At 42.2% G+C, this 27,349-nt stretch overlaps 1 protein-coding gene across 2 annotated transcripts; it reads left to right on the forward strand.

Moving 5' to 3' along the window:
- Positions 1–6,599: 6,599 nt before the first annotated feature.
- Positions 6,600–13,245, forward strand: TPBG (trophoblast glycoprotein). Of its 2 annotated transcripts, none has more exons than XM_040554023.1 (2): positions 6,600–6,664; positions 7,367–13,245. In XM_040554023.1, exon 2 carries the CDS (start codon positions 7,420–7,422, stop codon positions 8,629–8,631), a length of 1,212 nt encoding a protein of 403 aa, XP_040409957.1. In that variant the 5' UTR covers positions 6,600–6,664; positions 7,367–7,419; the 3' UTR covers positions 8,632–13,245. The 2 variants fall into 2 exon arrangements, with proteins under 2 accessions (XP_040409957.1, XP_040409956.1); XM_040554022.1 differs by lacking the exon at positions 6,600–6,664 and adding an exon at positions 6,830–6,986.
- Positions 13,246–27,349: the final 14,104 nt, after the last annotated feature.

The raw sequence follows: 27,349 nt of genomic DNA on the forward strand, positions 1-27,349 counted from the left end.
AATTAATTTTTTTAAAAATTTATAGTTTTGCCCCTGTTATTTTCATGTCTCTCCCTTTATTTGGCCACAGACTGTAATTGAATTAATTAGATACACTGCTACACTTCCTTTTTTTTTCATTGTTTTTGATCCCTCCTGAGATCAAAATCTTTCAGAGCTTGAAACTGAAAAAAAAAATGTTGTAGAATTTTAACTGATTTACTTTTTTCTAAACATCCACAATATTAAGTGATTTGTGGAAGAACTCTACAACTCAAAGCAAATGAGTTATAAAGTAGGTATGTGGTTTATTTTGGCGTCGGGCACATGCAAGATAGCTCCCAAAGGCATGCACACCCCAACATGGCAACTTGCCTTGGTTATATGCAGTAAAGAGTTACATATGCATGAAGTTTCCCAGTATGTCTATACATATGCATAACCTATCCCCACTTCATATTAAAATTGGTTCCAAGAAGTCATTTCCATAAACTCTTCCTGTCTGTGCTTGCGCAGTGCCTTCTGGTGGTGGTCGCCAGGGGTCATGGGGATGAAGGCTGATAACTCTTCTTCATCACCACTAGCTGACCTCCTGCCTTTGTGCAGACTCAGCTGCTCCTTGGCTCTTGTCCAAACCACAGGGTCAGTTTCAGCTGGTTTTTGAGACAGGTTCCCCATTTTGGGCAGGAACCATCCTTTGTGAGGGGCCCCCAGGACTCCTTGTTTCAGTTAATTTGCACAGTAGTAAGCAAAGACATTCAGCAACATCTATTTTTAATGCGATTAAGCAAGCCCCCATTCTTCCATTCCTGGCTTCAATAATAATAATTGTTTTATCTAGAAATCATTAATGCGATTAAGCAAGCCCCCATTCTTCTATCCCTGGCTTCATAAGGATGCACAATTTTGTTTTGGAATTTCAGATTAAAAGAGAAGCTCTGGCCTGGGAAGTACTGAGGAGTTCACGTTTGGATGGAATTTACAGTCTTTCTTCAGCAATCTGTGCTGGCCACCATAAAAGGCAAAATGCTGAACTAAGTGGACTCTTGCTCAAACCCAGAGCAAGACTTTGTCTCTTTATCTGGGACTGAAGGTTTTTTTCCAGTTTATATTCATGAATAATAAACCTAATGGGGCAGACCTCAAACCATTTATGACATCAGGCTCATAATTATAACTGAATTTCTAATGTAAAATGCATGTGATACCCATAAAAGATATTAAAATTGTTCAGTAAGTGCAGTAAAATTAACTTTCAACGGCTAGCTGGTGATGACACACATCAGGTTCATTATTGTATTAAATCCATATAACTACTGTATTTCAAGCAGGCAAATTTGGACAGAGAAAGATGATGTATTTTGATCCTGATATTCATTTTATCAGAAAGAGAGTGACAGAATAGACATGTAATAGACTCTACATGTAATTGCAAAGGACATTGTGATTCTTGGCCACAATGTCACAGCAGTAGACAAAGGGAAAATTAAGGATATGCATTCCTCTCAAAACATTCAGTTACTGCATAACCTTTCTATTTCTCACCATAGCGGACTTAAAGACAGATGGTGGACTTCCAAGGGATAAAAAGATTGGACCTAAGTAAGAGGTTCTTGGATTGAAGCAATTGTGAGAAACTGCACAAAATTTTTAAGTGTTGACAACCATGATCTAAGGAAAAGAGATTCCCAAAGCTGTAAGAAGTGGTCAGGAAAAGTCCAAGATTTGGCTTTCATACATCAAGACTTACCTACACACACCTGCTGTTGTGATCTTTAAGACTCTTTCCCAGCATGGCAGAAAAACAGGTATGTACTACAGTCATGTCTTCACTGGTTTATTCAACTGAGTATAGCACAGAGATTGTATTATTAATTCTGAAGTACTTTAATTAATTAAGGCAAAATACCACTAGCACAGCGTGCTAGGAGACAGCTCTATAATGTAGGCAACTTTATTTTATACCAAGCATGCAGTTTTCTTTTCTGCGTTTTATCCCATCATCTCTGCCCACCTTGAATAACTACCTATAAGCAACTCCCTTCCTCACTCAGTTTTACGTTCTGCTTCCAGAGATATTTTCTATGGCCTTTTGCTTGTGCAAGCTTTTTAAAGTTAATTTAGTCTTTCCACATAAGTCAGTATACATCTAGCCTCTGAATCACTTTTACTGCTGTTTTCTTTGTTTCTTCACTCTATCTTGTCATTTTTTCTAGTCAGAGGATGCCAGAATGGAATGCAGTATTTCAGGTGGACTCACTGGTGCTAGAGGGAAAGGAAAGTATCATCTTCCTCCCTTGCTGTCTGAATGCACTATACAAACGAAGAGCGAAAAAACAAGTGTCTTCCTGGTCCCTCTCATCCCCTTCCAGTTCCTAAATATACATTCCTTTCCTAACACAGGGGGCGTAGAAACCCCTAAGATGCGAGGAATTGAGATAAAGCAGGAGAAGGCTGGGAAGGCAAAGCAAAAGAGTTCAGTAGACAAGGAACATACACACCTCAAGAGTTTAGAGATCTCACAGAGACAGGTCGCAAAGGATCAATGTTCACAGAGGAAAAGAGGTCGGGAACTGATTCACCAGGCTTTTTAATCTTGCATACTTGCATACAGGTATGATTTTTCAGTCATGCTTGTCACTAAGGGGAGGCAAGTCCTAACCAGGCAGCCAGGCTGCCCTTTACATTCACCTTGCCAGAGCACAGACAGCAACACAACGCAGAAGACAGTGGGGAATCAAACCCCCTATGTTCCCAAACCTGATGAGCCTCTTCTATGCCATTTTTTGTCACTGATCACAAGAAAACCAGGGCAAATGGGGGAAAACTGCAGCACCCCACAGCTGTGAAAACACGGGCCTGCACAGCCATGTTTTCCTGCCCTGTGTTTCTTGCCCACAGGTGGGAAGCGAGTGGGCCCAGAGGAACGCTTTGGCCTCGATTCCTTGCAGACTGGGGCTCTGCTTCTCAGAGCCAGGAGGGATCGGGGTTCAGCTCTCCTTTCCTGTCCCTGGATGCAAATGCCCTCACCTATGCCATCTTCCAGTCTCCTAGATATCAGCAGCAGATGGGAGCTGGAGCCCAGCACCTCGACCCAACCAGGTGCCTCCCTCGCATACCGTAACCATGACAAAATTGCAAGTTGGCCCAAGAAATGGGATTTTGAGCTCTCAGTGTCTGCTGAGAGTGCTTGTGCGAAGCAAGGCAGTCACTGTGGCGCAGAGGGGCACTAATCCAGCCGACAATCTGCTCTGCCCACATCCCAGGTGGACACGACCAATACACCAACATGCCGGCTGAAGCCTGCTCACATAAGCCATAACAAAAAAAATTACCATTCTTAAATACGTATAGCAATATATCAAAGGAAGTTAGAAAGTAAACGACCTGTATCGTTCCTCAGTAAGGGAAGAATAAAGCAAGACTGAATGTTTACCCTGACCCGTTTAAGCATGTTGAATTCTCAGTTGTATTTGTCCGAACCTGGAAGAGGCTGCTCAGTCCTCTGCACGTCAGACCATGCAGAGCCAGAGTAGGACAGAGGGATGTGCACACAACGGCAGAGCCTGGATCCCAGTGAGTTCTCCTCCCAGGTCTCTTTTCCTAGTGAATACTTGACCCCAGCTCAGGCGGCCAGCTTCGCTGACAGCAAGTCTCCATAGATTCCTCCTCATTTGAGAAACAGGGTTTCATAATAAACCACTACTGGGAGTAGAGATGGGCTTTCTGGAAACTGAAAGGGTGAGCTGTGTCTCTATAGCTCTAAGAATTTTTGGTGTTGCATATATTCAGGTGAGGACACTTTGTCTGCTATCATCCCTTCCATCTCCACCTAAAGGAGAGTCTCCGGAATTCATAAGAGTGCATTATTACAGATACCCAATTAACTTATCTTTTAAGACAAAAATGTTACTTATAGCTAGAATCTTTTTTTTCTGATAGCACCAGGAATATTTAACATACGCTTTCACTATATTAAAAATCGACATGGTTTGTATTAGACTGACTTGTGGTTTCTTCAACACAAAAACTGACAGTATGTGAGAAAATACAAACATGGTTTTATCTTGTATAGTGATTTATGACTGAATGATTTCCACAGAGGAGCATAGATAATCATAGGATTTATCCTGCATTTATCATATAGACAGTGAAAACCAGAGTAGGTCAGCAGATCATTAGGGCAGGGTGTTTTTGTGACTGGAACTAAGTGCTAATTAAAAAATAATGCGAAGACTGAATTCTGTATTGTTTCAATTTATATAAAAATCAATAACTACCATATAAATCTACCATATAAATTTAAGTGTACCTAAAAGGAAGACAAACAGAACATAAATGTTTATGTGTGTAGCATGTGAGTACGGAATAAAGAATTCACAAAAGAATTCAAGGTAGCAGTTGGTTGCTCAAGTATTTTTATGGCACCATTTTAAGTATTCTAATGATGTTTCTTCAAATGAAGCTGAGTCCCGAGGGAAACAGAAGGTGTCCTTTGGAGGACCTGCTGGATCTCTCCGTGTGAGGAAGCAGATGGAACTTGCAGCTTGTTCTTCCTTTTTTGTGGGAAGATATTTTGGTGAAAGAAAAGAATTCTGGTCCCTGTGCTATTGCTCATTTGGTGTATAAACTTTAGCACACCACAAACACCCTTCCAAGGCCACTTCCTATGAGTATCTTCAGGCACTGTTGAGGCAATGTAGAAACATTTCACAGAAAAGGCATAAATTTTCCTAGTTATTGCCAGTTCTCTCTACAGCTCTCTGCACTCCTTTAGGCAGGCATCACATTTTCAGGCTGGGGGAGCTGAAATGCTGGAGTACTGATTTTTCCTGTTAACAGAAGCTTCTCAGCCAACCCAGAGGAATAACAGACACAGGAACAATTTGCTTATGGTAAACTGTCTTCCAGTTTGAGTCTAGTCCAGACTGTGTCTTTTCAAATACTGCGTTTTAACTCAGTACAAAGTTTTGCATAAGCTTTATTCAAAAAAAAACAAGGAGATGAGATTCTATGGGCTGTGCAATGCAAATTCCCAAATCAATCAATCATAATATCCAAAACTGATCTAAAAATACATTTTTTTAATTATATTTTTTTCCTACATCTCTTTCCTAGCACAGATAGCAAACACATCCAGGAAATCCACTCAATAAAACTGTACTTACCAGAAAGCAGTTTCCTTCTTGGAGTGCACATCGGAGAAAAGCTGTTTTATGTAAACGGGAAGAGAACAGAGCAGATTAACAAGTGTTTTTCTTCTTGCAAACATAAGCAGGGTTAGCAGATGCAGTTCAGCACTGGCTAATAGGAAAATCCTTGTTATTTATTATTTGCATTACTGCAGCACTGACAAACATGGAACAAGGAGTTCCCTGCATGAGGAGCTAAGACTCTATACAGGGCAAGAGACGCAGATGCATCTAGACGCTCATGAAGTGTCAGGAGAACAATTTTGGTCAGCACAGTATGATCTGTATTTTTGTTCTTTGCATTATTACAGTAAAATTGACATTGTATCTAAACGTTTTATCAAAAAAAAAAAAAAAAACACAAACCAACAAACAGTTATGGGTACATTCAGTATTTTTTCTATGAGTGACCTCAGAGTTGTTAATATTTTTAGTTAACTATTTTAAAGGCTATCTTCTTTTAGGAGACTCCTGGAAACTTCTTACTGGTCACTGAATTCCACTGTTGTCTAACAGGCCAACTTTATTTTTTTCCTTTAACTCCTCCAAGGAACTCTAATAGATTAGAGAAACGTGTCTTTCTCTTACAAAACGCAGGCTCTCTCTACATATCCACTTCTCTAAGCTTTTTACTACAAGAGCCATTTGGATCTGGAACTCACATTCCCTTTAACAAACTAAAAACTCGTGCGGTGTAGTGCCACTGCTTTTCTAACCACACATACAGGCAGCAACCTCCCAAACTTCTGGGACTGCTCGTGACTCCGAGACCCCATGTGGCATCTCTGTCACTTCTGCTGTTCCCTATTTCGTTTTCCCTGTGACCTTCTCATCCAACACACTCCAGTCTGGTGGGAGCCCCATGCCACCAGGGAAGAGCGGCCCCACAGACGGCGGGCTTTAACTGGTTGTTCCACAGATCCTGGGGATCCTGCTGGAGGAAGTCTGAAAGAAGACAAAAAAAAACAAAGAATGGAGAGGCCATGCAGGGAATCTAGCTGGCCAGGAAAGCAGAAGGAAGATAACTCTGACGTACAGGGAAAAAAAAAAAAAAAAAGTGTTTCCCATGTGGGTGGGTATTGAGGCTTTTGCCTTACCACAGTAAAACTTTTATCTCAGTGTCAATCTGCCCATTTGCAGCTCCGGTTTATTTATTTGTTTTAGGGCCTCGAAAGGTCCCGCCAGCTTTATCTCCGTTTAGTTTTGCAGCTTGTTTGGGGCATTTTGTTGGTGGTGCTGCCCTTTTTTATTTCACTTTTCTCCCCACAAACGGTCTCCCCGGCAGGCATCGCCCCTTCCCTGCAGGAACCCCAACCCCTGCCCCTCGACGGCACGGGGCCGCGGGCCCCCCGGGCTCCCTCCTCCCGGCCGTGGCTTTGTGGCGAGGCTCGGGCGGCTCCTCCCCGCCGCCGAGGCGAGTATCGGGTACCCTCCCGCGCACCTCCAGACTTCGCCGGGCCACGCCGCTTGTGGAGACTCCGCTCGGCGGCCAGGTAAACCTCCGGCCGCACCACCACAGCCGGGGGGACCGAGGGGAGAGGAGCTCCGGGCGGGCCCCTCCGTGCCGGCGGGCCCCGGGGTCGGGCCGCCCCGCGGAGGGAGCGGGGCAGGGGAGCGGGGACGGCGGGCTGGGGCTGGGCGAGCGGCGGTGCCGGCCGTGTGGGGCGGGCGCGGTGCCGGCTCCCCCCGGTCGGGGCGGCGGTTGGTTTCTCCTGGCAGCGGAGGCAGGGCCAGGCGCGGCGAGGGTGGGCGCGGAGTTGGCGGCGGGGCTGGGGGAGGCGGCGGCGGAGTTGGCTCCGGACGCGGTGGCAGGAGGTGAGGGACGGGGCTCCGGCACCGGGAGTCGGTGCGAACCGGGAGCGGGGAGCCCCGGGGCGGGCGGTTCGGGTACAGGGAGCCCCGGGACGGGGAGCCCCAAGACGGGGAGCGCGGGGACGGGCAGACCCAAGACGGGGAGCGCGGGGACGGGCAGTCCGGGGACGGGGAGCCCCAGGACGGGCAGCCCCGGTACGGGCAGCCCTGGGACGGGCAGCCGGGTCTCGTCCTGCGTTCCGCCGTGAGCCGTGAGCGGGCAGAGCCGCGGGGCCGGAGCCGGGGCCGGGGCCGGCCACGTGTCGGGGGCGGCGGGCGAGGCACAGGGCGGCGGGGAGCGTGCGGCTCCGCGCTGCCCTCTCGCTTTCCTTCTCCCGCCGCAGGTCCGCGGAGCGGAGTCGGCTTCGCCTCGCCTCTCCTTGCCGGCCGGAGCCGAATGCGCCCGGAGGGGAAGGTCCCGTCGCGGGCCGGGCCGCCGCCGCCCGCCGGTGCCGGAGCCGGAGCGATGTCGGGGCGCGAAGCCGAGCGCGGCGGGGCGCTGTGCCTGGGGCTGCTGCTGCACGTCCTGTTGGGCTGCGGCTCGGCGCAGCAGCCCGGCGGCTGCCCGGCCGGCTGCGAGTGCTCGGAGGCGGCCAAGACGGTGAAGTGCGTGAACGGCAACCTGACGGAGGTGCCGCCCGACCTGCCGCCCTACGTGCGCAACCTCTTCATCACCGGCAACCCGCTGCGCCGCCTGCCCGCCGGCGCTTTCGCCGCCCAGCGCCTGGCCGAGCTGGGCGCCCTCAACCTCAGCGGCAACCACCTGCGGGTCGTGGAGGCCGGCGCCCTCTCGGCCCTGCCCGCCCTGCGGCAGCTGGACCTCAGCGGCAACCCGCTGGCGTCCCTCAGCCCGCAGGCCTTCGGCGAGGGCGGCAGCCCGCTGGAGGAGCTGGCCCTCCGCGGGGCTCTGCACGACCAGGGCGCGCTGCTGGGGCTGGCTGCCCTGCTGCAGGCCGGGGCCCTGCGCAACCTCAGCCGCCTGGAGCTGGCCGACAACGGGCTGCTGCTGCTGCCCGCCGGCATGTTCGGCGCGCTGCCCGCCCTGCGGCACCTGGACCTCAGCAACAACTCGCTGGTGGGGCTGCGGAACGTCTCCTTCCAGGGGCTGGGCCAGCTGCAGAGCCTCAACCTCAGCGACAACTCGCTGGGCGTGCTGAGGAACGGCACCCTGGCCCAGTGGCGCGGGCTGCCCGCCCTGCGGCGCATCGGCTTCGGCCGCAACGCCTGGGTCTGCGACTGCGCCATCGAGGACCTGGTGGCCTGGCTCAAGGAGAGCGACCAGGTAGAGGGCAAGGAGGCCCTGACCTGCGCCCACCCCGAGAAGATGCAGGGCAAAGCCCTGCTGAAGATCAACGCCTCTGACCTGAACTGTTCCATGCCCATAGACCTGCCTTCCCAGCTACAGACTTCCTACGTCTTCTTAGGGATAGTCTTGGCTCTCATCGGGGCCATCTTTCTCCTGGTTTTGTACTTGAACCGAAAAGGAATCAAAAAGTGGATGCACAACATCCGAGACGCCTGTAGGGATCACATGGAGGGATATCACTACAGATACGAGATCAATGCTGACCCCAGGTTAACAAACCTCAGCTCCAACTCGGATGTCTGACAGAGCGCCGCGGAAGCGGGGCAGCGCACAGTAGCTATGCATGAAACGTAGACTGATGCTTTACCCTTGTGCTTGCTTCCCTCTCCCCAGAGAAATCTCAGACGTGCTTGCAACATGAGGGGGATATGCCTCCATGTGATGTTCATTACCCTTCTCTCTTCGTTCTGAGATGCTGGGGAGCTGCGCATGGTGTTGGGCTGTATGTAAGAAACAAGCTGCTACTTCTCTTCCTCCTTACCTGTTTTCGTTGGTACTCATGGGAAGCTTTTTCCAAGATCTCAAACGAAAAAAAGGATTCTCTCTGTGACGCTCCAAAGCCACCAGAGTTTATATTATATATACATATATATATACATACACACACAGATACAACATTCAACAAAAGCTGCCTCAACTTTTTGGGAAAAAAGATTACAATCTTCTGTGCCAGTTTTGGTCCTGTATATCTGAATTGTGATGACAATGATTCCATTTCATAGACTTACACTGAATCTCAGAAAAACAAAGAAACTCCTTTTAACAAGTCCTCTGTAACAACGAAGGAAATCAAATAGTGAGCATGCACAAATACTTTATAGTTTTACATGTTAGGTAATTTACAATCTCAGTAAGTCTCTTAGTATTTTATACTAAGTTATTTTTGATTGCAGTTTACCTGAAAAGACTTTTTTTTTCTATATAAGCTGCATCTAAACTCCGTCTGAACCATTAAATTCAATAAACAGTCTTACAAGAACTTGTGTTGAAGTTTGCTGTTTAATGAGAAATGTATGGACATCTAAGAATGTTAATAACTTTAGAGTCTCTGGAGTATTAGCCTTATGGTAGTAATCCGAATAAAATTTTGTACGAACATGTAGCTTAGAGACATAAATATTTATGACAATTTTGTGAAATAGGCTTTAAGAATTACACTGATCAACGGCGAGAGTAGTTCCACTTGGCACAAAAGCCCCAGTCTGCTCTCCCTAAACAACTGCAAAACGTCGAGACAGATGCTAGTGTCTATCTAGCTGAGAAGGTACGAGCTAATAGAATTTACATAAGCTCTTCTCTACCAAATTCAAAAACATTCAAATTAAATTGCAGTGTTTGCAAGCTAAAGAAAATTTTACCGGAATGGAGTTGTTTGTTATAAAAGATATGCTTGCAGGTCCTGAACTAAATTAAATGCAGCTCAGTCATGTAGTCAGTGAGCTTCAGACTTGTAAGTCAGTGCAGTACTTAGTAAATTAAGTTCTTACTGTTTGATTTTAAACTCTGGGTGCGATCCTGTAGTGACTACATTGAGTAACTCGATGGAACTTTGCATTTATCTTAAGACTTCTAACAGGTACATTTAAGTATTGTGTAATTTCTCATGCTTATTACTTGCTTGGGAACGCATTTTCATGTAAATATATGAAGCATGCGAAGAAAAACTTCAGAAATGCATCATTTACTAACTAACTCTGAAGGCATATCGAAAGGTTAGCAAGAACCTTCCAATGGCCGTCAGTAATTAATGCACTTTTCCTAATACATTCTTAGATTTTCAATGAAAAAAAAAATACACCAAATGTGAAAGTGTAATGTAAATTGGTATCTGTCAGTATATTGGTGGAGCTTTTTCCATGGTCACTGTTAATGGAAGCTCGTAAGCATCTCTAAAATTTTATGAATTAGCAGCAAATTTCCTTCATTTTCAAAAATGACGGTTTTGTCATAGATATATGCCTTCGGTAAGAGCTCATAAATATAAAATAGTCCTTAAGGAATCAGAAGAAATATAATCTATCTGGGGCATCAGTATTATTCAAATGCATTTTTCTCTCCTTGTAACTTCAGACATTGTCAAAACAAGTAGCACAAGTTGGTTTAGACTAATTTTCTATTTCTTTAAATGGGCTTTATTCAATACCAGCAATTTTTTTAATGTGCTTTTGTACATTTGCCCTCAAAAGTTAAAAAGAACATTAAGTACAATCAATATTTTGATAAATCAGTGTATTCTACAATTAATATGTGTTCAACAATAGCCTATTTCTCCTGCTTTATTTAAATGTATGAGCAATACCTGAATAATAGCATATGAATTTAAGTTTGTGGATTCTTAAAAGCAAACTGCTGGCCTGAATGTTAGCTGCACATATTTTAAGAATAGTGTAAAAAGCCCGGTGTGAATAATTATTACTGTGCAACTATGCAAACTGTTCATACTTAGCATACGTCCAATAGTTTATGTAACAAGGTAGAGTTTACAATAGCTATGCAGTGTGCTGTGTTGTATTGGTCATTTTGGAGATTATCAATTTACAGTCATCTATACAGTGCCAAGAGGAGAGGAGTGTCATTCTTGCTTAAGATGCTTCTCTAATGTTATAGGTAAAATATGTACAAAGACATTTCTTGGGCAATTTCTTGTTTGTTTGTTTTCTTAACAGATGCTTTCAAGTAACTGCAGCGAAAACCTATGATCCGTAATGTGTTAATGTAACAGACATGCATTTATAGAACTGTGTAAGGATGGGCAACGACTTGAATCACCGTCTGTCACCACTGGACTGAGTATTTGTATAGTGAGCAAGTGTAACTCTTGTACCACACCTATTATTCTAAAGATTATTATTATTTTTGTATCATGGAACCTCATTGTAATAGACTTTAATTAGAGACCTGGTGATGGAGACTTTAAAATATTTTTTCCATTTGCTTGTATGTGCATTTGTTAGGATATAACAGTTAGCATGTGTGAATATTGTGATGGATGACATTCTCTTACAGTGTTTGACCGACAGTGAATGCTTTGGTGTTTTGTACAATGCATTTGGTCTTAAATCCCCTTCTATAACCAGTGCTTGAAATTTGTTTTCCTTTCCTATTATGAAATAGTTACAGTGGTACTCAGAAGACATTTAAAAAGTAGCTCCCAAAGTGCTTCAGAGCTTGGTTAAAAACTATTCCATTTAAAATAGCGTTAGTTTAAGGGTTCTTCTGAAGCATATTTTATTCTGCTTTGACACCTAAAACTTCCATTGATTACTATTTCCAGAGCAGCTTAATTAGCCAGGCTGTTTTATTCATTCATTCTTCAATAAAACACGTGCAGTACTAAACGCCTCTAAAATGTGTTTTGTATACATAAAACCCCAAAGTTCTGCATGACACAGTTGTCAGTGATGTTTCATGGAAATCGGAAGGGAGTGGGCAAATCTGAAGGGAAGGCAACGCAGCTAAGAAGCAAGAACGATAGATTATCCAAGGGTCAGCTGCTCTCTTAAAACTAGTTTTAGTAATAATGAGCTTAAAACTTTCTTAGAGAAGTAACACAAGGAATTGAAGTTGTTTTAATGTATCTTCCGTAAATATTTTCTATATGCCCTGTTGCCAAGTAAGAAACAGAAAATTCCCTAAATGTTTCTTTACCCAAGGTAGCTCAGTTTTAGATCACCTGACGTTTTTTACTCTCAGCAAGCCATAATATTCCCAATAATTTTTACATCCAAAAAGTACTTTGAATCTTTGTGCAACTGCTTTAAATCTTTTTATTCTGGGTAATTTACCTTTTAAGAACTAGTGGCAATCCCCGGCGACGTGGTAGCTCGTGAAGCCGCCTGTTCAGACCCATATGCAGTTGTTGACTGAGATGTCACTGAAGATAGGCATGACAAAATATTCGCAAGATGACTGTGCCAAGATCCCAACTCTCATTATTCTACCAGCATTTTCCCTGTGATATACTCTGCTCTTTGTGCATCTACATAATTTCTTTTTTTTGCTTCATTTTCCCAAGAAATCCATTAAAAGTAGTATCATGAATCTGCGCAGGTGGAGAAATCAGTCTGACTGCACCTGTATTTATGGTTTTGCATCTTCATTTCCCGTTACGTCTTAGCATGAAAAAGAGCCTTTGTCGAGGTGGACAGAGTGATAATCTGATATGCTCTTTTTCTTTAGCAGCTGAATGTTCAAGAAGAACCATTCATTCTCAGCATATGATGAAGGAAAATAGCATTTGGTAAGAAAAACATTTCAGTTTCAAGCTTCCAAATGGCATTTATATTCTTCAAGAGACAGTTGAAGGGAGAAGCTTATAAAGGAAAGAGAGATATCAGCACTGAAAATCAGAACGCTTATCGACAGGAAAAATCTGCATCTTTTATGTTATGGTCACAGTTTATGGGTATGGCTCTAATTTCTTCCTGTTGCTATAAATAGAGTTTTTGCTAACAGGTGGAGTCACGTCCTATAATATTTGCAATGCAGGTGGTTTTGGGGGTTGTAATAGAAGATTGAATTTAATTCAGTTTGCTGATTTAATAATGACTAAATGAGGCCCACAGCTCCATGCTCTGTTTTTATAAATGTGCTGCTTGCTAGTTGCAAAGCCCTTGACTTAAATGAAAGCCCACCAAGGCAGAGGGAAGGACAGTCTGTTTGGGGAGTGTGACATTTACTGGATATTTCATACATGCTTAAAGAAGAGAAACAAACCATGTGGGTGGCAAGGGTCCTTTGCTGAAGCAGGATTAAAACGCGTTTCTCTGGTTTCTTGAGTCAATTTAGCAGTAGCAGAAAAGTGGTGCCTTGTACTGACACAACAAACCAAACAGCACTCCTTTCCCAGCTTGGAGGGAAAAAAAAAAATCACAAGCTTTTCAAAGTGGAAATATAGGTCTGCAGTATAAGTATGCCCTTAAAAAGGAATTTTGCTTTCTCAACAGTGTTACAATTTTCATGTAGTCGCATCCTTGGAAAACCTTGCTATGCCAGAAGTCGTCTGTAGTGTAGGCAAAGCTTGAAATCAGGCCTTGCATTCCCAATCTTATCCTAAATAGAAATAGGGAACTATTAAGAGAATTAAAATGGTACTTTAGACACTATTTGTATTTCAGTTAATAATCTAATAGTTGCAATTACTTATATTTTTCAAAGTATTCATTAGATAGCTTTTCCTTTCTGATGACAGACTAACAAAATAACAGAACAGATTCGTGTTTTCCTGTAATTATGCATGAAAGCATCTGAATAAATTAGCAATGTTGTTTCAGTGCATACAGTGATGAAAAGTTTAGAAATCCATCTAGTGTTCTAGAATGTTTCGCTATTCTAGACATTTTAGATATGCAAGAAACTGTTGTTTTTCAGATTGAACTTTTACTTCATAATTAAAAAATGATACCTCAATAAAATAAAATGTCTATCAGATTGCTTATTAATGTTATGTGTTCTCAGTGTTGATTTAATTATTGTAAGTCCTCATAGATATTGAGGTCTTTGCTAAGTGTCATTGTTTTCTCTATAGGTCAAAGTGATTATTGCACTGTGAATTTGCATGACACGATAGTGAAAAAGCAACTTCCATCTAGGTAGTATGATTACTTTCTCTAGAAAGAAATTTCGTCAGTGAATTTAAGGGATTGTGATTTAATTATTCTTGTTATTTTTGGACATGATTTGGTAGCTTTTTCTTTTTAGTATATGCATTACTGATTTTCAAGTTCATTTTAGATTGTAAATTTAACAGTAATGGATTTTTGAGTTTTTAATGACTAGATCAAATTGTGTATTTTAAAGTCTTCAAATGTCTATTTACATAGTGAAATATAGAGGCACTCTTATTGGTGGCATGCATTTTCTTACTGTGATGGAAGTATTAAAGAAAAGTGTTGCTGAAATAGAGAATGAATGAATGAAAACAGAGAATGAATAGAGAATTTCAGAGAAAAAAAAGCATTCTGGTGGCAAACTATTTTGTTCTTACAACTTCTTTTAATGTAAGTACTTGGACTGTGACTATGTGGAAATTCAAGGGGGCAGATGTCATTTCATCTTGTCATAGCTATTGCAGATGTCTGAAATTTTAGCAGGACAGAGCAGTTTCTGGGGGCTGTCCCAGTAGTATACCTGATGACTTGGTTAGCCGTGTATTTAAGCTGCATGCTGTTGCTGTTTTTTCACATTCTTAGGGACACCAAACAGGGGAGGATGTTCAGTTTTGCCAGGAATGGGCTGATCTATCCTAGATTTTATCTTCAGGCTGATTTGTCTTAGTATCTGTCCACAGCCTACTTTAGCTACTCTGTTTGATCCAGTATAAATTTTGTCTGTGGCATACCCTGCGGTAGCTTTGCGTGAAATCGTGAGCATTTATGCAATAAAGAACTCATTTGTCAAATTGACATTATCAAATGTCACATAGACATTTTAACAGAATCCAGGGTATACTTCATGCTGGCAATGTACGAGCACTGAGTAACAGCAGTAAAATATCAAAATAATAAAAAATACCATTCCTTTCAAGAGTGCTGTAAGTGATCGTGGACTGACAGCACTTTGGGGCATTTGAACAATCTAAGCTTGTTTTGAAGAAGGAAAAAGAAGTACTGTATTGACAATTGTTTTTTCATCCTCAGGTATGTGTCTTCACTCATTCTCTTTAACAGCTTAAGAACAAATAGTAGCCAAATCCTGCAGATAAAAAATTGAGTCCGTTTAAGCCAGTGGCTTTACCCGATGCTTTTGTTTCCCTGTTTTCAGGAATGGGTGTTTTTGTTAGCCTGGAGGAGATCGAGAGAGCTCTTAAACATCAGAAACAAGAATTTTCATTATATATATAATATGTATACACATGCATGCATATTTTTCATATATAAATACATATATGATGTAAATCGAGGAGACTGAGGAGGAGCAAAGTCTGAGCCACACCAATCTCTTCAGTATTTTCTGTTGGCTAGGTTAGGTGCCTAATTTTCCCCACACATTGCAAAGAGGATCAAAGTGTCCACGTGGAGCAAGTATGCCCCTGACAAGCACTGGGGATTTACACTAGCACTGGCACTGAAGTTGGCACAGATTGCTGCTAAGCAGCCAAGGTTTTACTAAAGCATTTTCTAAAGAGATTGGGGATCAGCTTTCAAAGTAGTTTAAGGGGCTTCATTTTCAAAAGCAGTTGGAACACCTTTCGGAAAATCACGTAGTTGTTCGATTGTTTCTTTCAGGTGAATTGAACTAAACGTGGAAAAAAAAAATCAGTGTGAAAATGCATGTATCCGGTATACACTCGAGAGATGTTATAAATACATGTAAGAGATTTTCAAATCCCCCAGTCTTTGCTCTTTATTGCTTCTTGGATTAATTGAGATCTCCATAACACCTCTGTGCAGAATATCCTCTCTCTTCTCCAGCTCACTTATTTAATAATCTGTGATCCAAATACCCTTTTTTCCATTGTGCCAGGCTTGATTACTTCGCCTCGGTAAGAAAAGATACAATTCCTATGAAACAAGTCAAATAAAATAAAGAAAATCAAATATTGAAGATTTGTTGCTAAGTTAGTATGTGGTATCTGTTGTTAGACTTGCACATGGGTTTTCTCTTTTCCTGTCTGCCCCTTTCTATTTGGTTTTCCAGCATACCAGAAAACTCCTGTGGAAGCCCAGAGGCAAAAGAAGATTTTAGTTTGAGAAAATAGTCTAGAAAAAAAAATGCAGAAAAAGTGCTCAAACTTTTCTGACACCCGGGATAGTAAAATGGCACCAAAAATAGCTCCACTAACGCAGTCTTCATTTGTCAGAAACCCTACGGATGCAGGAAGAAACAGAGTGCTGAATTTGCAGTATGGGTGTGTGTGCTGTTTTAAGTGGATCGGGAGACTTCGAGCACAATAGCTTACTGCAGCTCGACTCTGGTGTCTCCTCCCCGAAACCCCCTACAATCCCCCATAAGCTCCAAGAAGGCTCAGATGAGTTTGGGACAGGCATTCAGCAGATCATGGCACTGTGTTTATATTAATAATCACACGTGAAGGCACTTTTTTAAGGCACATAAAGAAACACATCCTCGTGCTTGTCAATGTTAACACAGAAACAAACTAGCTGGCATAAGCCTGTTTTTGTCTGTAAATACAAAAAAAAAAATGCTCTAAATTTGAATTTAGAAGGAACAGATGTCTTTCAGCAAGCTCAAGTGTAAATTCAGCAGGATTTCCGATTTAATCCAGGATATGATGACACTGAAATTTATTGCAAACAGAAGAATGACTTGTTTCTCCTGGTAGCTATGCAGGCTATGCCTTCCCACAGAGCAGTGCAAGGTGTTTTATTCTATAGGTTTCCAGGGAGACAGTCACAATCCAGTAGGGGTTACTGTTGTTCTTAATAAAGCACTCTAGATTTTGTAGTTTTAGCAATTTTTCTGATGAAAATCACAGAGACAGCAGATAGCATTTGACAAATGACAATGAGTAACATGAATTGATTTGACCTATTTCAAACACATAATGCTGTGGTGCACCAGCTTAGAGCAGATGATACTGGTGCTTCCACCAGCTAAATCATTGTTTTAACCACTAAGAAAAAAACTCAAAACTGAGTATTAGTCATTACAAAATGTCCCCATCATTTAGCAGTTGATACAGCATTTAGGATATCCGAAATATTTTCGATACGGGGCAAAGCACCTTCTTCCTAGCAGCAATTCTAGGTTTGTTCATATACAAATTGTCCAATACTTCACAGAAAACTATGTTTGCTTTTTGATTCAGAAGGAAAACTGGAGCAAACAACACTGCAAAAATCAAAATCAAAAAACAACAAAAGTGAAATTAACAAATAAAAAAGTGTCTCATCTTTAAATAATAATAATAGTTACCGGTTGCATTAGTGATGAGAATTCAAGAAAATTTTGTCATAGAAATATATTTTTCTTCATCATACATTGGACGTCGTAAACACTGACGTGCTGAGGCAGCGTGTAGTGCCAGGAGCCACGTGGATGGTGCAGAGGAGCTGCTGAGGACCCTCCCAGTCCTGTTTTCCATTATTCTGCCATGCGGAAGGGAGAAGTAGAAAAGAGAAGATCTTTGACAGATCTTTGTTTAAGAGAGAAACGTGACAGAGCAAAAACCTCGTGTAATGTCAGCTGAATGACGTGGCAATGGTAAAGATTCTGCAGCAGAGGTACAGTTTCTTTCAGAAGTCTCAGGTTATTTAGGTTTATTCAGAGTATTATTGGAGCCACAGCTAGTTCACATATCAACATTTAATCCAGCGCAGCAGCAGATATCGATACCAGGATGTGCTATACATTTTCTTTCCATTATCTTTGTGCTGTACCCCATGCCTTCCAGCAATGCCTTAAACAGTTGTTCCCTCCTTCCCTCCCGAGGGGAGCGTGTACCCTGTCTGAGGGACAGCATCTGCACTGCCTTGCCTCATGTTTCGGAGAGAAGCAAATTAAAGCACCTTGTACTTAAAGCAGAAGGTTGATTAGTTTTGTATATTTCCTAAATCCTGGAGGTGTTATCCTTTCCAAATGATATTTGCAATATCCGAAGTAATATCCCTTGGAACGCCTGCTGCTTGGAGAATTTTGTCTCCTGTGCAAAAAGCCTTTTGTCTGCAAAGAAAAAGTTGTTTAAGACACTTTCTTCTCCACTTTGATTTAGTCCTAAATGTTCATCTTTCCAAAGGAATATAATAGTCTTAAAATTTTCTTTTGCATCATGAAGTAGAACATAAGCTATGCATAAATTTGGCGAGGCCCACAGGAAAATAGTTGTTTAGAAGCAGTGAAAAAATACGGAGCAAAAATCATACCAACTAAATAAGGTCTTAAATTGCATCGGAGTAAACAACCCCACTCCCCCCACATCCTGCTTAAGCTCGCACCGCCACAGACATCCCTGCTGCTCCTCGGAACAGCAGCAGCACTCCAAGCAGCACCCCAGTGGTAGGATCAAGCCAGCTCTCAGGACAAACTCTTTCAACAGCAAAACATGACTTTTGCTTCAGATTTAGGTCCTTTCTGAGGGTTTCCTACGGTGCTGAGCCTTGTGATATGCCAGGCCATATCCAGAGCACTCAGGTGTGGGTGCCATCATCTCCTGCAGGCTGCATCCCCCTCTCCTCCCACCGTACAAAACCACTCTCCCGACCTGCCAAATCCTTATCTCAGGATGTAGGAGACAGGAACTCTCTAACCCAAAACTGCCAGTCAGCCACTTCTCCCCTCGTTTTATTGCTGGTGCCGTGGTATTGCTCACAGAGGGCTTCCTCCCGCCTGTGACTGCAGCTTCTCACAGCAGACTGCACTGACCGAGCCTGCCTTGTTCTGGGGGAGCAGTGTCCCACCATCCAGATACAAAGGACATGAACTTCATCCCCTTGCCTCCCTGGACACGCAACATTTGAACCTCAGGGTTGCTCTAGTGTTCTTCTGCATCGGCCAAAACTCAGCATGTGCTGATCCGAGCTTTGCAATCTCTTTAGGTGTATGAGGAGTGCAAGGGGAGATGTGCAGACAACTTCATTATCTTGGGAATTGTTCTTACTGCCTTTAAAAGAAAAAGGGAAAATCGCTTTTTCCCCATGCCCTTTTGTTTTTCACCTCATAAGCACACAAATAAATAAAATTCATTTTATACATTTTCAAATTATATATCTATGTACAAGTACACATATATATATACACAGATTTATATGATACATTTTAAAATTTATAACTCTTTCTGAATTAAATATATGCATGAAAACATGCTCCCTATACACAGGTAGGGATGGATATACAGTTCTTGTTGGAAATTAATATTTCAGTTTTATCTCATGATCAGACTTCTAGAAATAATGGTAAACAAAAGCTATTTACATTCTGGTCACCATGTTTTTTTGTTGTGTGGTGTTTTTTATTTACTTTTTATTTTTTGGAAAATGAAATAAGTCTAATGCCTTAGAGCTCATTATTGCAGTAAAATTTTGTAATAAACACTTTTGATAACAGGAATGATAGTGCAGGTTAGCACGGCAGTTTTTAGCATCTATTACGTCTTATGAGTAGCTTTAGAATTCATAACTTGTGAAACAGTCAGACAGAAGCCTATCCTGGGTGAATAGTTTAGCACAAAATACTCCCTTGCCTCCACTTGGGTTTTATTGCTTCTTCAGCATGGAGATGCTGCCAATATTTTGACATTTTTTTCTCTTTAAAATCTGTGTAGCTCTGTCTGATTGTATGCCTTCAGAGAAAAAGAGCAAGGGACTGGGATATTCTTGCATTTTCTTGTCAAAACAAACAAAGGATAATTAGCAGGAAACAATACCATTCCGCAGTAGGAGAGCAGGTACACTCAATGCAAGTATTTATGCTTCATGGAAGGGTATCGGCATGGTTAGCACTTCGTTTGGGTATAACATTTTGGTTGTGTACCTGGAAAGGGTTGGTCTTGGTTTTCAGGCAACCCTGTGCACAGAGGTGACTTCAAGATGCAGAGTTGCCCTAATCCTGTACCACCTACGTGCTGGGCAGTAGAGGAGAGGACTCTGTGTTAGGCCAATGCTTCTCAGTTCTCAAGAGCCACCAGAGCAGAGGTGCCAGAAGTTGTGTCACGGCTTCATGGCCTTCCAACACCCAGGGCTGTCACACTGCCCATGGGCAGCGAAGCAATGATTTCAGATCCTGGAGGGTCTCTCTGCAATGTCAGCGATCCTCTTTCAGCCAGTAATCCTGGCTTTGTGGCTGTTTTGTACAGGCAACAGGACATCAAATGTAGTGATTACAGGGGAGGGCTGGAGCTCTGTCCTTTTTCCAAAATTATAAAAATGTCTGACTCCAAGGGGGACCTGGGGCATTCCAACAAGGAGAATGCGAGCTTTGGAGGTGTGTTCTTGAGCCCTGGGGGTATATCCCTCTTGGCAGAGATATTTTGAATTTGCTCAGAGACACAGATCTCTGGTGGTGACAGGGAAAATGTTCCATGGTATTATTTTCATAAGGTTCCTCTCAGAGCTCCCTTTAGCCCATCAATTGTTCTTTTTTTTTTTTTTTTCTTTTTTGGTGGCGCAAAGTACTACAACATAGGATTGCATTTGAAAAAAGGAGAGAAAAGGCACTACACTTACTCTGATTTCATTTGCAGCTTCATTTTTGCTAATGGATATTGCAAAGTGCGACTTGTTAATACTGCAAAAATTATCATAACTTTTTGACTCAACAATAAAATTCTATAAAGTAGTAGTAGCTAGGCGTTCTAAATGCTTTGAGAAAAATATTTTCAGAAGCATGCCGTCATTTTTACTGTGAGCTTTTTGGGGTAGAGGGTAGCTTTGTTCTGTATTTCTATATTGCCTGGCACATTGGGTTGCTGATCTCTGTCAGGAGCATCCAAATGCTGCTGCAAAATAAATAATGGTAGCACTATGCAGAGCAGTACGCCACACTTTCTTGTTAGCTGCCCGGTATGCTTACTGTTTTAACAAAACCAATGCATTTGGGATAGTGTAACAGATCCCCCAACACCCAGGCCTCCTCCTTCAGTTCTTAGCACGAAGTAAATAACACCTTCTCAGCACAAAGTACACAACATTATAATAGCGCTCTGCCAGGAAAAAGATTTTTAAATGATTTACTTCAAGACAGGCCTAAGAATTCCTCAGACACCTAAATACTGCTTACTAAACTGGGGAAACCCTACGGTTTAATGTAGAGAAACACGAGCTGGCTTTAAAAGCAATGCTATGCGCATGGGAAATCTGGTTGTGGCATTACAGAACTCCTTGTGAGAGAATTTACCCTGCTGGAGACGCTGCCTCTTGCAAGAGCAGCAACAACAACAAGATGCCTTCCTTCTTGTTCTAACAGTTCTTCAAGAAAATCCTGAAAAGCCTAATGAAGGACAAAACTCTCATATAGAAATAATTTTAATGAATCCCTGTCTATGGACTGAGATTGCAGTTGTGAAAAGACTTCAGGGAAAGAGGATGCCAGGTACTTTCAATTGCACCAGAAATACACTTTCTGCTGGAGTCCTCTGAATATCATCGACCCCTGCCCTGTTAAGCCGTGCTGTCTTTCCTGGAAATAGAATCCCAGAACCCCAGAAGGGCTGAGGCTGGCAGGGCCCTCTGGAGGCCACCTGCTCCAACCCTTGCCCAAGCAGAGACACCCAGAGCAGGCTGCCCAGGCCCAGGCCCAGGCCCAGGTGACTTTTGAAGGTCTCCAAGGAGGAGACTCCAGCACCTCTCTGGAAAGAGAGACAGCCCTCTGAGACAGATGTGCCCAGTCCCTCTGTCATCACAGCTGTACCTTTGCTCAGAGCCAGGTCCCAACAGAGTAGGATAGCAGTGAAGGGGGTCATGAGATTACCTTTTTAAAATAAATGAATAAAAATATCTGTGCAAGAAGACCTGGCAGAAACCTCTGCGGGATGCTCTGGTCCGTTAAGTCTTAAGGGCTGTAGCTAGTTTGCAGTGAAGTATTTGTATCAAAGTAATGTAAACAGTGCGGTGTTTCTGCTTCATTTATTTTCTTACACATGCTTCCAAATGTGCTAATTTTATGCAAAGATGTCTGTTAGCTGTAACAAATATTTATCCTCCACAGGAGCTGAGCTCTTCCGAGTGCACAGCGGCTCTTGCAAGCAGGCTTTTGAGCGAGGCAGGTGTACACCTGCTCTGTCTCTTCCCTTTTTTCCAGCCAGCCACCTTGTGTTACCCTCCTCAAAGGAGCTGGAGCTCCCAAGGTCTGCTTCTGGCTGTGGAGCTGTAATAGGCTTCAGTGGGAGTTGGGTGTGAGGTGTCTGAAGGTAGGTAGCAGCTCAGAAAGGCACATCTGATACCTGGCCAAACTCTTCATACTCCTGGCCAGCAATAAAGGCTTGCCTTGAATTTCAGAATGACACACGCACAAAGCATTGCATTGTTTTTCCAAGTAAATGAGGCTTAACACAGCAGCAGGAGGCAGGGGCTGGCTTTCCCTTTCATAGTCGTGCCTGGTAAATTTTGAATCCACTCCAAAGGAAAACAGACAGACGTGCTTTCCTTGGATGCTGTAGCCCAATTATCTTCAAATAGTTCATGTACATTCTGCTTATGATCACGTCACATCAATGATGTTTCTTAATTCATGAGGGGGGAAGACATGGAGAGAACAGGCAACTCAGATCATTTTCTGTTCTGTGAGAGCAGATCTTAATTTATCCCATAATTCTTCTGAGTCATCACTAGAAAATATGCTTAATACTATTTAATACTAATACTAAACCCAATTGTTAGTACTTTGTTAGTAAAATTAAATTACAGTACTCCTCTAATGATGTAATTTATGTTAAATTTTTAGACATTTATATCACCCAAAGGCCCCATTAAGTCCTAACAGTCATCTTCTTGTACAATGTATGGCTAAATATCCTTAAAAATTCCACCACTGAGGTGAATATGACTTGCTCATCAAATTACGACATAAATGCTAATTTGCTTTCCATATGTATGTTTTAAATTTATATATCACATGCATAATTACACACACACAAGTATATTTTTAGGAAAGACTGAAATAATCACAGGACACGACTGTGTCTTAGAGGATATCTAATGCATTTGGGAGATTTTTGTGCCTGTGAGCTCAGGACATAGGCAAACTGTAATTCAAGCAACTGTGTGCCCCTTCTTGTGAAATTGTTCTCTGGAAAATTCATCCCTGGGACTCAATTCTTGCCCCAGGCCCACTCCTATAAACACATCTTTTTTGCTGTCTTTTGGAGGGATGGCCTGAACACTTAAGCAGGAGGCCTGTGCTGTGGGATCGTGTGGAGTAAAGGCACTTATCCCTTCTGCAGGTTGGCCTCAGTAAGAATTTCTCTTCCTGGTCCTGATACAGAGAGGAAAGCATCTGGGTTAGTTCAACAGCTACACTGAACTGATAGGTCATACACTACATGGATTTTGTGAATGGAAAGTCTTCAGTGAGGACTTTTCCGGCATTCCTGTAGCCCATATGCATGTGTACTTTAGTGCTATACACTGTCAAGACAGCATCTCATAGCACTGTGAAAGAAAAAGTCTAGAACAAATACCACCTTCAGTTCCAAAACAATGCACAAAGACCTTCTTAAGTGGTGAAGTATGTGATGGACAGTTCATGTTTGAATATGGCATGAATATGAGCCAGCAGTGTGCTCAGGTGGCCAAGAAGGCCAACAGCATCCTGGCTTGTATAAGAAACAGTGTGGCCAGCAGGTCTAGGGAAGTGATTGTCCCCCTGTACTCGGCTCTGGTGAAGCCGCACCTTGAGTACTGTGTTCAGTTTTGGGCCCCTCGCTACAAGAAGGACATGGAGGTGCTTGAGAGAGTCCAGAGAAGGGCAATGAAGCTGGTGAGGGGTCTGGAGAGGGGTCTGGTGAGGGGTCTGGAGAACAAGTCTTACGAGGAGCAGCTGAGGGAGCTGGGATTGTTCAGTCTGGAGAAGAGGAGGCTCAGGGGCAACCTTATCGCTCTCTATAGGTACATTAACATTAAAGGAGGCTGTAGCAAGGTGGGGAGTGGTCTATTCTCCCACGTGCCTGGTGACAGGATGAGGGGGAATGGGCTCAAGTTGCGCCAGGAGAGGTTTAGGTTGGATATTAGGAAGAACTTCTTTACTGAAAAAGTTGTTAGGCATTGGAATGGGCTGCCCAGGGAAGTGGTTGAGTCGCCATCCCTGGAGGTCTTTAAAAGATGTTTAGATGTAGAGCTTAGTGATATGGTTTAGTGGAGAACTTGTTAGTGTTAGGTCAGAGGTTGGACTAGGTGATCTTGGAGGTCTCTTCCAACCTGGACGATTCTGTGATTCTGTGATGTTTCATTAGCATATCCTAACTGGGTTGTTCACTGGTAATATTTCTAAAGCATTTAATAAATGAAACTGTAAAAGCTGTATTGTCATTTATATACATATGAAACTTATATGTATTTTTGTACAAGTTTTTTGATAAACCAAAACTTATCATTAAAGGAAAGATAATTGTGAAATGTGATTAATTTCTCCTCCCTTTTTCTTTAAGAGCTGCCTATAATCTAGTGCCCTAAGTCTGTTTGCACAAGTCAGAGTTCAATGTTCAGTGAAGTAATACAACCACAATATGTAGTTCCACAGATCCTTTTAAGCTCCCACATAATTAGCTTACATGATTTAGTTAATGAATTAGCTTCCATTAATACCTTTCCTCTACAGTTACAGAGATCATCTGCAAATGCAGGGTAGCCTGGATTTCCCTGGATGTAATTCTAAGAGATGGAAGCTATTCTCATTGATAGCTGGGGATGTTAACTCTGAAGCTTAACGAAGACTATTAAAGTTTGAACAGTAATATCAAATTACTTTTTACCTGTCATATTCAGAACAGTGAGACCAGACACTTAAGCCTTCACCTCTCCCCAACATTCCTGGTCCGTGATCACAGTTGTATCCAGGATGTATTTAAAACAATTCACTTCTTATGCCTTATTGACAGACACATGTTGGAAATATCATGGCCAAAATCTGTGCCAGCGCTCTCCAATATCAGTGTTGTTTCGATAATAAAGATATCAGCACAGCGACTAAAGCAAGAGAAGTGGGAAGGAATGGATCTGGAGGCTGTGCTGCCCAATTAAGTCTCACACGATGCAGAGTGCTGTCTGCTGGGATTGCGTGGAGCCAAGCAAGGGCAGCCTTCAGTTTTCCAGGGGGAACTGTTAGGAGATTAGTTTTCTGCCACAGGTGCCTCTGCTTCCACTCAGAGCTCAGTTCACTCGCTCACAGTTCTTTTGCTTGAGAAAGAGCTGTGGTATCAGTCCCAGTGTAGCCAGGTATAGAATATTAAAAAGAAAAAAAATGTGAAGAAGTATTCTTCCTATTTCTGACTGATGCATAAAGTGCCTGGACATTTGATGTAAAACCACTTTGAATTTTGTATATGTATAGAGAAAGATTGAATGGCAGACATTCAGGGAGAAAAAGGGATTCATTAGTTTATATATATATATATATATAATATATGTTTTTTAAATATAATAACTACAGCAAGAAGACCCTTAGAATGGAAATGAGAGTTCTCTGCAAAGATTTCTCATGGCGATCAGCAGCAAGATTAAAAAAAATAAATACTGATGACAGAAAGATCACTTCATTTGCAAATATAATAGTCTTTAAGGGAGATGCTCTTACAGCCAAAGACATTACTCTCCTTGCCACTCATTGCCTCATGGTTAGTAAAGGGTCCATTATGATCATGAAAACAGCAAATGAGGAAGCAGGTAACTAACCTACAGTGCTTTGAAAGTTACGCATTGAGACCTGGCCTCCTGAGGAAACAGCATAATACCCTCAGATGTGATATAAAACATTTATAACCTCCCTTTTAAAAGGCTTCCAGAGAGGAAGTTTCAGGTTTTTTTTTTTTTTTTTTTTTTTTTTTTTTTTTCCCTAATGCTTCACTGTGAGAAGTACACCAAAAGAAAGGGAAAAGCAGAGAAAGTTAGCAATAATTGTCTTGCTTTAGCATTTTTTGTTTGTTAGCCATTTTTTTGGCCATTTCTATGGACTAAAATATTTCAAAGCAATAAAATATATAGAGACAGTAATTCCCATTTAAAACCTGGTTGGGAGATATACTGCTGAAAATATTTTTAAAACTTTATCACATGCAGCTGCCTCTGAGTTTCAAACTGAGTAGTCCAGCCACAAGACAGACCAAGCCTCAAGTTTCAAGGGCAGAGCCTAGAGACGTAAAAACTAGCAGTTGGAACATCCAATATGCCTTTGTAGCCATGAAATGATCTCTTTTAATTTATTTGCCTGTAATATCTGTATTTTAACAGTTAAATAACATATATGGTGCATGAATTTCCTCACTTAGTACCAAAATTTGTGGCACATGATGGAACATCCACTTTATTTAATTTTGCTTGGAAAAGTTAATCAAATTTAGTACAATAATGTAAAAGTAAAATGAAACCTTATAGAAAAAAAAAAAATTATTTTCATTTACTTCCACCTCTTAATCTGGTATCCCGAGGAGAGAATTTTATATCCCAGCCCAATTTATGCTGAGTTTTACTACCTGAAGACACATGTTTAAAAGGAATAGTTTTAAAAGAGAAATCCCATTTTAATTACATCTTAATCCACCCACAGAGATGCTGCATTTTATTGATTTGATTAGTCAACGTCAATTCCTCTTGTGTACTCACAAATGAAAATTTCTCCAGAGCAAACTGAGTATTAATAGGCAATTTCAGTTATGCAGATAGGTAGATATATATCTTGAAGAAAACACACACAAACAAAATTCTTCCTCTCCCTCCAGGCTGCACTCATTCTTTCTAAGAACATGTTATCCTTACTCTGAAATACATTTGTGCATCGTACCTCCACAAAAAGGAAAAGGGTCAAAACAAGGAGACGTTTTCACCTCCAGTTGTCTCAGTTTCGTACCAGAAATCATTTTTAATGAGCACGTTCCCTCGTTTCAGGGCAATCCCCATAATATCACATTGCTCTGAGAAAGAACACCTGGGAGCCCTCAGTAAGGTTGTGTGTAGAGAACAGACCAAAAATAGGCCTGCAGAAGATCCCATGATAAATTGCTAGCTAGCATGAGTCACCTCTGAAACAACAACCGGTGCTCTTTGTTCTTCTGTTGGCATCATTTGTATAAGATCAGTAAACTTAGCCATAAAAATTTATGGCCAGTTTGAATATGTACAAAAGAAGTGATTTCATGCATTTCCTGATGCAGATGATGAGGGAAACTCAGAGCAAATCATACTCCAAGTACAAAATCCTGCCAAGTTTTATTTAGTGTGACCTGTCACTGCCCCCAACATGTTTCTAACAAGGGATCAGCATTGCCTAGCACGTTGCATGACAAACTGCTTCAGGGTGAAAAATAACACAGAGGATACTTCTTATACTCATAAACACAAATTATAATACTTGGTAT

Source organism: Cygnus olor, chromosome 3 (genome assembly GCF_009769625.2).
Source record: "Cygnus olor isolate bCygOlo1 chromosome 3, bCygOlo1.pri.v2, whole genome shotgun sequence".
Classification (NCBI taxonomy): domain Eukaryota; kingdom Metazoa; phylum Chordata; class Aves; order Anseriformes; family Anatidae; genus Cygnus; species Cygnus olor.